The 11,961-nt window shown below is 41.7% G+C and overlaps 1 protein-coding gene across 1 annotated transcript in view; it reads left to right on the forward strand.

The window, feature by feature from the left end:
• WWC1 (WW and C2 domain containing 1) overlaps positions 1-11,961 on the forward strand; it is a 98,368-nt gene that overhangs the window by 66,339 nt on the left and 20,068 nt on the right. Inside the window, exons 11-12 of the mRNA XM_019505995.1 lie at positions 749-1,284; positions 8,897-9,005. Coding sequence (XP_019361540.1) covers positions 749-1,284; positions 8,897-9,005 — 645 coding nt within the window. The remainder of the gene's footprint in view (positions 1-748; positions 1,285-8,896; positions 9,006-11,961) is intronic.

An 11,961-nucleotide genomic window follows, 5' to 3' on the forward strand; every position in this document is an offset into this window, starting at 1 on the left:
GTTAATGGAAGATGTTTTTAGTTCTTCCATCTCATGGAACTGGAATAACTGAGGTGGAGTCTTCTCAAAGGTCTTAATTTTTGTATGGGTGAATCTTGCAAATGATTTCAGATTTGCTGGCTGCTGTGACAACTATAACCATATCCTAGACAGTTTCTGGCTGAACTAACAGATGGCCACATGCTGGATTAAGATCAGTGGTTAGGCAACTGGAAATGATTCCTCTGTCATAGACAGGCCATTGCCTTTTGTTCTGTGACATTAAGCTCTTATGGGAAGGAAAAGATCAATTTTTTTGGTCCATTTTAGATGTTAATAAGAGCCAAATGGTTTCTTCAGTGTTGAAGGAGAGAGTGTGATCAAAGTAAGTTTTTTTGACTTGTTGGTGGTTTTATTTTTTCCTAATGAAGGTTCTTTTGGATGCAGCTGGTTGGAAAATATTAATTAATTAATTAATTAAATTAATTAATTGATTGATTGAAATTTCATCTACTAAGTTCTTGGAAAGTGTTGACTAATTATGGACTACTTTGTGCTTATACCTGTATTGATTGCAATTTCTAAATTATCAGGATGCCTAAAACTTATAGGTGGGTGCTTCTTTTAAACTTAAAGACTTGAACTAGCAAACCACACCCGTGTTTTGGTGGGCAGGTTGTGCATAAATGTATCACAATGTCTTTCATGGGACTTATGATGATATATAAAATGCCAAGCTTTCTTTGATGTGTTTTGTGTTTCTTCACAGTCTCTCAACCAGCATGCTTTCGCTCTCTTCAGGCAGCAGCCCTGGTTCTCTTGCATCTAGTAGAGGATCTCTTGCTACCTCTAGCCAGGATTCTTCCACCTCAGCCAGTTTTACTGATCTGTATTATGAGCAGTTGGAACAGCTGGACTCTGAGTATCAAAACAAAGTGGACTTTTTACTTCTTGAGGGAGGCACTGGATTTAGGCCTTCTGGCTACATCACCACTATTCATGAGAACGAGGTAGCAAAAACTCACAAAACAGATGCCACCAGTCGGATCCAGGCATTAAGATCATCCTTATCTGGGACACCCAAATCAATGACATCATTGTCTCCAAGGTCATCTTTGTCTTCCCCCTCTCCACCATGCTCACCACTAGTATTAGACCCACTTTTACCTGGAGATAACTTTTTGAGCCATATGGACTTTGAAGATACAGAAATAAATACAAGTTTTTCTGAACTCACTCTAAATCCTGGCAGTAGTGGCTATAAACTAGAAGAGCCTACAGCTGAGGACAAACATCATGGCCAAGGTATAGTGACAACTCAACCCAAATGACTTTAAAATGCTTTATTAAAAACTTGTTAATTTTTTTTAACAGCAAAGGAATAAGCTAAAAATAAAACATTGGTCTGTACTTTGGTCACCTAACTATACGTTCTACCTTTATTGGAAAACAAGTTGATAAGTTTAATTCATGTCCAAGAATGTTTTACTTGAGTCCTACAGGTTACTGTGGAATTTTAAAATTTTAGTGCCTAAATAAGGGTGCCCAGTTCCTCACCAGCATAGTGGTTTGTCACTTACATGCACAAAACATAAATTTTATTACTTGTATTCAAAACATGAAATAAAGTATTTAAAATTGAATGCCCCAAAAGGACATATGGAGAAAAAAACAGCTTGCTGGCTGAAATCTGTGGGGAGACTGGGGCAAGTTAGTCAACAGTTAAAAACAAACAAAGAAAAACATCCTGGGAGAATGCTAGGTCTTGTTTTGCTCCCTGTAAAATCAGTGGTAGCACTGGCATTGATTTCAGTGGAGCAGAGATAGCTAGGTTGAGCTTGAGCACTAGCTGTTTTGATACCTTAGTCTCTTAGCAACAATAACTTGTTTAGGTAATAAGCTCTGCAAAAATAAAACATTTAGAAATACTGGATATTCTGGAAAATAGGTTTGATACAAGAGTAAACGTTTTCCTCTTCTGAACCTACTGGCCCTGTATAAATAGGTTAAGAGCATCAGATAACAATTAGCACAATCGATCCATGAAGACACAGCCCAAGACCTCTTTGGATTCCCATTGATTTCAGTGGTGTTGAGACCCGTGTGAATAAAGTGGCTTTACTTGCTACTGTAGTGAAGGAAAAAAAATCATACTAGTGCTGTAGGCACCTACATATTAGGGTTGTGTGAAGTGGGCCATGTTGAATTTGGATTCAACTTGATTCGGGGGACAGTGATTCGATTCATTGATTCGGATCATTGTCCTGATTCAGTTTTGAGTCAGAGAGTCAGTGATTCGGCCGTAGACACAGCTCTTTCTACATACCTTAAAGTATCAGGTGTAGCTCGTGTATGCTGAGATGGTGGGGCGGATGGAGCATCCCACAGGAACACAGGGGGGCCCCCCACCGAAAGTACTTCTGGTCCACTTCCAGATCCACAGCTGAGCACATGAGACCCCCCCCCCCCCTGCCCCCCCGGCTCAGCAATTGACCACGGGGGGACCCCAGGTGCCGCCCCAGACCCAGTTGCCAACGTGGGTGGGAGCAGAAGGGTCCCCTTGTGCACACCATGGCAGACCCAGAAGTGGACCAGAAGTGCTTCTGGTCCACTTCCAGGTCCACCACCAAGTGCACTGGGGACCCCCCTGAGCTCCCGTGGGATGCTCCATTTGCCCCACTATCTCAGGATTCATGAACCACTTAGTACCTTGAGGTATGTAGAAAAAACATATAAAGCTGTGTCTATGTCTGAATCGCTGAATATCTCCGAATCGAATTGGAGGCTTCCGATTTGATTCAGCGACATTAATGGGTTTCCTGATTTGACTCAGATTCGGAGGTTTGGCTGCCAAATTGGGCCAAATCTCCACCAAATTGAATCAGCAAACAAAGCTTTGCGCAGCCCTACTGCATCTGCTTGCTGAATACTGCAGTAAAAAATGGGATGCATGTTGTAGATGTGGTGGTCTAAGAAAGAGACAAACAAAGCTCTTGGGTTAGAGGCAATATCTTGTATTAGACCAACTAATAACCAGGAAAGAAGACATTTTTACATTAGACGTCTCCAGAGACAAAGTCTGCCTAATCTGCATATCGCAGAGTAACTCTCTCACAAAAGGACTCTGAGCAACCCAGGGGAAAAAAACTTCCACTGTCTACCTCCCCTGTCCAAAATGAAGTTTCTTTTCTACCTGGGAGAACTTTCACAATCTTTGAATTCATCTCAACCTGACGAAGAGTGTTTGGACTTGAAAGCTTGCAAAGACAATTTGCTGCTATTTAGTTGCTCTAATAAAAGATATCGCCTCTAACCTAAGAGCTTTGTTTTGCAAAAGCAAATGGGTTTTGAGTCCTTCTAATGCTTCATTTTCTGGATGTCCTGAAAGAACTCTGTGAGGTACAGGAACTAGTGAAGTGTGATCGCTATTTGTTTTCATCTTGCATCTGAAATTGTTCTCATTTGGAGGCTTCAGCTGACATAATATTTAAAATTCTATTGAAGAGCTGAGCTGAGGCTTTCCCCCTTCTCTGCGCTCTCCCATCCCCTTAGAAATAGATACTGTGGGATTTGAGTGTAAAGGAGCAATTATTCCTGTTAAAACTGGACACTGATTAGTTTTCACGTTTTTAGCACTTCAAGATTTGTCAAGGCTATTACAGTGAAAGCTAAGGTATTAAGCAGATTAAGTGATTATCGCTATTATTCAGTCAGCAGACAAAATAATCACCGTAAGTAGTTTATTTCAGGGGTATAATGAGCAGAGGTTTCACTTTCTAGGCATTACTCACAATTAAGCGTAACGCTAAAATGGTGTGGCTGACCCTTAGTACTTGGCTTCAAGGGACAATATCTGCTCACGTTTTTACAAATAGAATTAAAGGATATCTCTGAGGGTTGGTTTTTTTTTTTTAGTTTATTTTCTTTTAACAACCTCATGAGGTTTTTGCTGCTTTTATATTTAAATGTGCTTCCCCTTTTAACATTAAGAATGGTGGTTTAGGTTCCATCTATGTATTACTGGTACGTTTTCAAACATGTGGAGCAAGTGCATTGGGCCATAGGCCATAGCATGGCATAAATGCAGAGTAGGTCCACTGATGGGACTTAGCAAAATTTAACCCCTAGAGAAAGTCAACAAGGACAAATTCTGCCCTCTGCTTCTATATTTCACAGTTTCAATTGGCTTTGAAAGAGCAATTGTGCATGAGTGATACTGGGGATTAGTGTGATAACCAGTCTTTAGGTTCATATTGGCCTTTCATGTATCACTCGAGTATTGCTTTAGAGTCTGTGCAGCCCTGTCAGGGAGTGGTACAAGCTTCTTACAGGGAAGATACCCCATCGGGGATATAGTAAGGCACAGAGACCCAGTTCTCTCTGATTCAGTTCCTGATGCTGGGAATGGTTCTGATATCTTTATCAATCAGGGAATTTGTGCTTGAGCTACGTAGTTGGTATTAGCGGTGATTTTACAAAATCATGGTATCAGATACAGTTCTGTGTGCACAGTAATAAATTGAACTTGAAGTCATAAAGAGAATACACAAAGATTAAAAAGTAATCTGCATCATTGGTAACTTTCTTTCACTTTTATGGGCTGTATTTGAATGAAAAATAATCCAGTTACATGATGCATTCTATATACTAGTTTCTGCCCATGTCCTGACAAAATTACATCAGCGATTTGATACAGTGTCTGGACTGAACCTAGAGAAAAATTCTCTCCTTTTCAGGTTCATTGGGAAAGGCACCACTCTGCCAACATGGTGTCCCACTGTTAGAGGCAATGGAGTGACAAAAAACACAGCAGAAGATTTATTTATATTTTGATATTGGATCTAGTTCATTTGTAACAATCTCTAATATTAGGTTCATATTATCTCAAAATCAGCAAATGTTAAATGGTATCACATGGAAAAAATATAGGTACTATATTATGTCAAATGAAGTTTAAAAGCTGTGTCGGTCCATCAGTTTTTAGACAGAATTCCCTTCTGGAATTCAGTGAGGATCATTGACTGTCTAAATCTTGAAAATAAACTTTCCAAAGCACTTACTGTGCAGCTTCCTGCTCATGTGACTAAAGATTTGCAGGGCTGGACCCCAGTTCCTTCAGTATAAAAGTCCAAAAGTCCAGTGTAGATTAGAAATGCATGGGCCAGTCTGGAAGAATTCTGACTGAACCTCTCTTTAGACTGAAGAATGTCCAGAGAGCATTTTCCCACATTGTTCGGTATTGTGCAGCCTCTGCGCTACTTGTGTCCGGCAAGGTCAAGGGCATCTCCGTATACTGCCAAGGGCTTCACACTGTTTCTGGCCAAAACAGAAGCTCAAGGTGCCAGACTTCTCCTGAAACCACTTTTAGCAAAATGCTCTGTCCCGGCATAAATAAATACTCAGATCCAGTGTTGTAGTGGGGGCGGGGAGGGGAGGGCAGGTGACCACCCTGAGCGCCAAAGCGAAAGGGTGCCAAGAGGCGCTGCTCAGCCGGGGTGGAACACAGGATGGAGCCACGAGCAGCTCGTTTGGGAAGATGTAGGATTGGGGGAAGGAGGCTCCAGCTGCTGTGTGCACTCCTGGGCAAGCATGGGGGAGCATGTGCCCCCCAGATCTGTGTGCAAGGCAAGGGTGGGCTGCCACTGTGGGATTTTCCCCAGGTGCCAAACTTCTTTGCTACTGTACTGGTCAGATTCTTGAACCCTATTTGAAGCCAAATATCTGAAATGTTCATCTTTTAAAATGGTTCCTAAATAATCATCTCAATTTTATATTGAGTTAGTAGAGAAACTTTATCTACTGGTACATGTTACTGTTTTTTTAAAAAGCAAAAACTCTGACATGTCACTCTTTTAGGAGTTGGGCTGAGTGCCTTTTCATGTGTTCCTCATTAACTGAGGAGGTTTATTTTTAAACCTTTGTTGGCTTCTTGGGTTGTGGAGCAGTCTGGGACTGGCAAGCACAGACAGTCCTGACTTTATCAGCTCCATTACACCAACTCTGAATGGGAAACTGTTTCTTCTGGGAGTGTCCCCAGTTGTGTATCAAAGCCCACAAAGATATTTAGAGACTTCTGTATTACAGGTGTCTCTACTACATCCATTTTCCATAGCACTCGACACCAAGCAGCTAAGCAGGTGGCCATAATATTTAACTTTCTATTTTACTGATTTTTTTTAATGTAACAGCTAGGAACTTCCCAGACAAGAGAACAGGATCCTTATCCTGAGAAACCTGATGCAATTTTTGCTCTCATCCTACCCAGAGCTCCCCCCCACCCTGCCACTTGTTCAGTCCCATTTTTCTGGTTTGCCATTGCTGAGTTCCAGCTAAGCAGTTTTCTTCATAGAAGTACAAAAAGAAAAGGTTCCATTTTGAGCACCAAAGACCTGGCATGTAGCCCTCCTAATAATGTCTGGCTTTGGACTGTCTCTGTTCAAGGAAATTTGCATTGGTAACACAAGACTATAGCTCCTGCCACCTGAAAGAAGTTGGCATCCAGAATTTGTATGTAGAAGAAAGCAGAAGCAAAATGAAATATTTTAATAGATTTAAGCATTCTTTCCCAATCACAGGGAGGGAGAAGAAGGGGCAAAAATGCAATGGAACCAGTTTGCAAAATAATGCTCTCTCTCCAAAGCAGAAATAGTTCTGTATATAGTGGTTCTAAATAAAATTCTTTCATCCTTTTTGGCTACAAGGCACTCAGCTGAAGTGATCCAAAACAGAAGCTTTATGGGCTGAAGTGTTCACATGGCATTGGTTAATAGAAGAGAGAGAGAAAGCTCAAGTGGGCAGGAAACAACTTGTGGTGTTTTTGTTTAACAAGGAAGTTTAATACAAAAAATTCTAGCTTTACATATACTGGGGGCAGTACACGTCTGAACTGATTTGAGCTATAAAGCAAGTCAGGAGGGGACAATAATTTTCATATTAAAACCTTTGGAATAATGGACACGTAACAGTAATACAGAGAGAAATAGAGAGCTTAATCTTGGCAACCCTTATTTTCAAAAAATGACTATATAGGGCTTGCTTCCATACCTATAAGGTGCATCTACACGAGACACTTTAATACACATTAATTTAATGCCCAGTAAAGCGTCACCTTCTATACATGTACAACAATACCTGAGCAGTATATTAGCCTAATGCACCATTTTCTAGTACCTGTAAGTACAGGTACTTGAAAAATGGTACATTAAGTAATGTGCCATACCACACATGTAAATACTGACTGGGAGCAGTTTGCATCCAGTCAGCCTAGGCCATGGGGGACAACAGCAGGTGAGGAGAGCTGCTGTGGCTGCTGAACAGCTGCCTCCCAGGCATGTGGACATCAGGGCAAGCTCAATCTCCCCCTAGCTATGATGGAGCTGCCCACAGAGCAGCTCCCCCAACCTCCAGAGCTCAGTGCTAAGGCCCCCCCCCACCTTCTGCCAGCCCAGGGCTAACACCCAAGGGAATGTGGAGCTCCCCCTGCCTGCTGCAGGGGGGCAGAATAGGGCAGGAGCAGCCTGTGCTCAATTTGCTCCCGATGGGGGCACAAGTGTAGATGTGCACTGGGGGGTACTTTAATGAGCCTGAATTTTCTTCACAAAAAATTCAGGTTAATTAATTTTACGTGTAGACATGCCTACCGGGTACTTCTGTGTGCTTCAGTTGGATACAATAGGAGTAATGCCTCTAATAATGGCACAGGAAAAATATGTTTGAATGTAAAATACAGTCCTCAAAACTTACTGTTTGGCTTTTTTCCAATTAATGACTGATCTTGTATGTTGTGAATGTTTTCTAGCTAGTTTTTATGTGCTAAGATTTATGAACATGTCAGTAAGAGGGGAAAAAATACAAGGATGCAGGAGAAAATATCCCTAAGCTGCATCTTATAAAAAAAATAACGTTCTGGCTATATAGTCGTCAGCTGAATCACTGAAAAATTAATCTATTTTAATTTATAGGAGTTGCCTATATTGCTCTCCTTGTTTTATTGTAAACCAGTTTCTTTTATAAATCTTGTTGTTACCTTCTTTAGGCTTTCTATAATACTCTGGCTTAATTTTTTTTTTAACTTGCTCTCTCCTCTGTCCTTTTCTGTTATTCAGTGGATTTGTGGTTTTCAGTCATCTTCCCTGCAAGTAAATTCCAACTCTAGCAGCCTCCTTAGACACATTGTTCATCCAGAGCCCAGTTGTTCAGGTTAACAGGTTCTTTTGTTCTGCATCTTCCTCCAGATGGAGTGAATGATACCATCAAGACCTTGTCTAACCATGGCTGACTTGCTATACCAAATAAGAGTTTTAGTTGTACTGTAATTTCATAAAATGAATTGGCACTCATAAATTGCACAAGGAAATATTATCCAAATCATCACAGATGCCAAACTGCCTTTATGCTTCCCTCTCTACCATTGAGTGGCTGCTTGGTGGCTTCAGTATATTTACCAGAGGATGACCATCCCTATCACAATAAGTACAATTGGTAGTGTTGCCTGCAATCCTATTGGCACTCATAGAATAGGACTCCAGGATTAAGCAGGCCATGAACTTCCTCTTTAGCTCAAGTGATCAGAGTTGAGGCACCCTGTCAGATAAAGCCTGGGCTGTGCTGCTCTGCTGTCTGTGCGGTGTCTGGTCTGACCTTGTACATCCATGTAGAGAAGCAACTTTCCCTTCTGCTGCTTATGCTGTTCCTGCTGTTTGGCTAAAGAGACATTTTGACAGCCTTGGAGCCCTGAGATCTGGCACTAATTTAACACCAGATAAGGACTTAGGACCCAGACATGAGACATTCCACTTCCATCTGAATTCAGGAGCCTATTATCACTTGATGACCCTTGACTGAACAGGGTAGTTGTTAATGCTGCCAGCTCCTTTTCATTAATGCTTTTGTTCTTCCTTCTTGCATTTTCTGATAGGTGTTAATACGGTTGGAGGGGCTGCACTGAAGGTGGCATGCGTGTCAGCTGCCGTGTCTGATGAATCTGTTGCTGGAGACAGCGGGGTATATGAGGCATCTGCACAAAGGTATAATCTAGGTCTCTATGTAGTACATTCCGATGCATATGCTGATACTAAGTCAACATTGTCAGATGGTATTTTATTGTTGTCTGCAGGTCACTGATTAAGGCTTTCCAAGATTTTAGACCATTTCTTCAAAAATTATAAAGAGGATGAATTATGCTACAATGAAAGTTTGATGCTTTGTGAAATGAAAGTTTGTTTTGCATTGTGAAAGCCACTATTTTCCTCCATGCCAATTGTCATATTCAAGTTGAAACCTTGTGGAAATTATCAGCTGAATTAAGTTAAACAGTTTCTGGGAATGAGGCTGTTGAAAAATGTTGTTCTCATAGGATCATAAAAAGTAAGGCAGAAAGGGACCTCGCAAGATCATCTAGTCTAGACCCCTGTTTATGGCAGGATCATCCCTGACTAAGCTGTTTCAGCCAAGTGTCTGTCCAGCCTGCTCTTGAAAATTTCCAGGGATGAAGGTTCCATCGCTTCTCTAGGTGCCTGTTCCAATGTTTGACCACCCTCGTAGTCAGAAAGTTCCTCCTAACCTCCAACCTATATTTCCTCTGCTGAAGCTTGAGGCCATTACACTTACTCCTATTCCCCGTGGCCACAGAGAAAAGCCCATCTCCATTCTCTCTGTAATAGTCCTTCAGGTATTTGAAGACTACTATCATACCCTCCCCTGAGTCTTCTTGCCAGGCTAAATAGCCTTGTTCTTTTAGCCTTTCCTCAGAAATCATGCTTCCCAGGCTGCTAATCATTTTTGTCATTCTGTGCTGGACTTTCCAATCTGTCCACACCCTACTTGCAGTGTGGGGCCCAGAACTGGACACAGTACTTCAGGTGCTGAACAAAAGTGAATAGAGTTTTGGCTTTGTTAAAAAAATATTGTTAATCTCAGAACAGGAATTATAAATCTGGCAGAAGAGTGGCCTTCATGTCAAGGGTTTGTCTTTTGTTGTCATGTAATTTTGGGTGAAAATACACCCAAATTTAGTCAAGTTTTTAATACTTTGAAAAATCAACGTTTGCCTATGCTCAGTAGAGACTTTCAGAGTTTTATGCTGAGTATGGAAATTTAGATATGTTCCAGCCTGTAAATGAACAGGGTTTCCATGCAGTCACTATTCTGGGCACCTTATCTGATAGCAGGTAGCATGTCTCCTGTGCTTTCAGTGACCCTTCTGCTGGACTTGAGAAAAACAAAGTGCCTGATTGAAATGCAGAAGTGGCAAGCAGAACTTTTAAGGGAATTTGATTACAGCAAGGTTGGGACTGAAGCCTGGCAAGAGAAGAAAAGCAACTGGAACAGTCTGGGGAGAGTGAGACTAATACTAGCATAAGAAGCGAAGGAGCACAGACTGGAACTGGGTAAGGGAGGAGACCTGGTTGAAGAGGCTGGGGAAGAAAATGGTCTGGGACAAAGCCAGCTTAGATGGGCAGGGCATGAAGCACTTCAGGAAACGGGAAGAAGAACCATACACGAATGTCCCTTCAAATACTGGCGTGGAACAATGCAACCTTACGTCTTGCCATTCCTTTTTTGTCAGCAAATACCTGAAACCCTCTAGCAAAGTCCCTGTATCCTCTTGCCATTCTGCAGTAGTGGTCCCACAGAGTATGACACCCCACCACTCATAACCGTTTATTCCATCTGTTCAAATAGCAAAGATCTGTTTGGCGGATAAGAAGATTATAGTCCTGCTCATGGACCACAGGGTGCTACATGATAGTCTTTCAGTTTTTCCATTCAAGCCTAAGAATTCACACACAGAAACTATCTTAATGTTTTAACTTAAAAACGTTAAGTACTCAAAATGCAGGGGATGCTGATTGGCAGAGAGGGACAGGGACACACAAAAGTCAGCTCTTTCAGCTAGTCAGCAGTGGAGGAGAGGGGGTAGTTGCCGTCTTGGCTGCTGTCTTTCATGCTGGCAGCTCGCTCCACTCCGGTGGGGTGCAAGCCTGGGCTACTGGCTCCCACTGGGGAGCCAGCATTTTATTTTTACTAATTTTTTTCCATGCAAAATCATAGGAAATGCCAGTTTTCACGGTGATCACAGAAATTGCCTTTTTCCATGGTTTCCGTGAAGATCATCAATTGTGTAGATGACTATGCATATATAGTATTGACTTCCACGAAAAGCTACTTTTTTCTTCACAGAGCTATGTGCTACTCATTTAATGAACAGCTATGCATAATTTAGTTTTTTTTCTCACTGTTCATTGTATGGTTCTTTTCTTCATTTCCTACATACTAAACTAGTAGGAACAATTATGACTAAATCTAAATTTTGCAGAAAAGCTGTTTTATCAAATCTGATACAATTGCAACAAAGTTTTTTGTGAGGAAGGTATTTTGGCTCCAGGCTTCATTCCAGTCCAGCACAAAAGCAAACTCTAAAATCTCTGAATTGCTGCAAAACAAACAGTATTATGCTCTAAACCGCACATTTGCAAATACTAGTTTTGGTTGTCCAGTTTGGGATGTCCTATATCTGTATTTTTGGACAGTACTTACATCATTAAGAGCTACATAATGCTGAAGTTCAGTTCCTACTATCTTTAGTAGGTATAGATATTCAGCATTTCTGTGAATCAGACCAGAGGGTCTAAAGTCAGGTAGCCAAAAGATAAGAATTACCCAGTAGGTAGCCACCTTTGAAAAAAATTGATATTAAGTTAATTACCTACCCAAACAGAGGAGCTTGACCAGGAATTCTTGGGTCAGCTCACCGAGGTAGCAAAAGCTAAGGATGTGGTAGTCATGGGGGACCTGAACTTCCCAGACATCTGCTGGGAAGAGCAGTCGGCCAGGTCCGAGCGCTCACGTAGGTTCTTGGAGAGAGTCCAGGACCTTCATCTAACCCAGGAGGTGCACAGCCCCACCAGGGGGGATGCCTTGTTGGACTTGGTGTTGGCCACGGGCGACGACCTGGTGAGGGGGCTGCGGGTGCTTGACCCC

This window comes from Gavialis gangeticus, unplaced genomic scaffold, assembly GCF_001723915.1.
Source record: "Gavialis gangeticus isolate Ggan-Ray unplaced genomic scaffold, GavGan_comp1, whole genome shotgun sequence".
In the NCBI taxonomy this organism is placed as follows: Eukaryota; Metazoa; Chordata; order Crocodylia; family Gavialidae; genus Gavialis; species Gavialis gangeticus.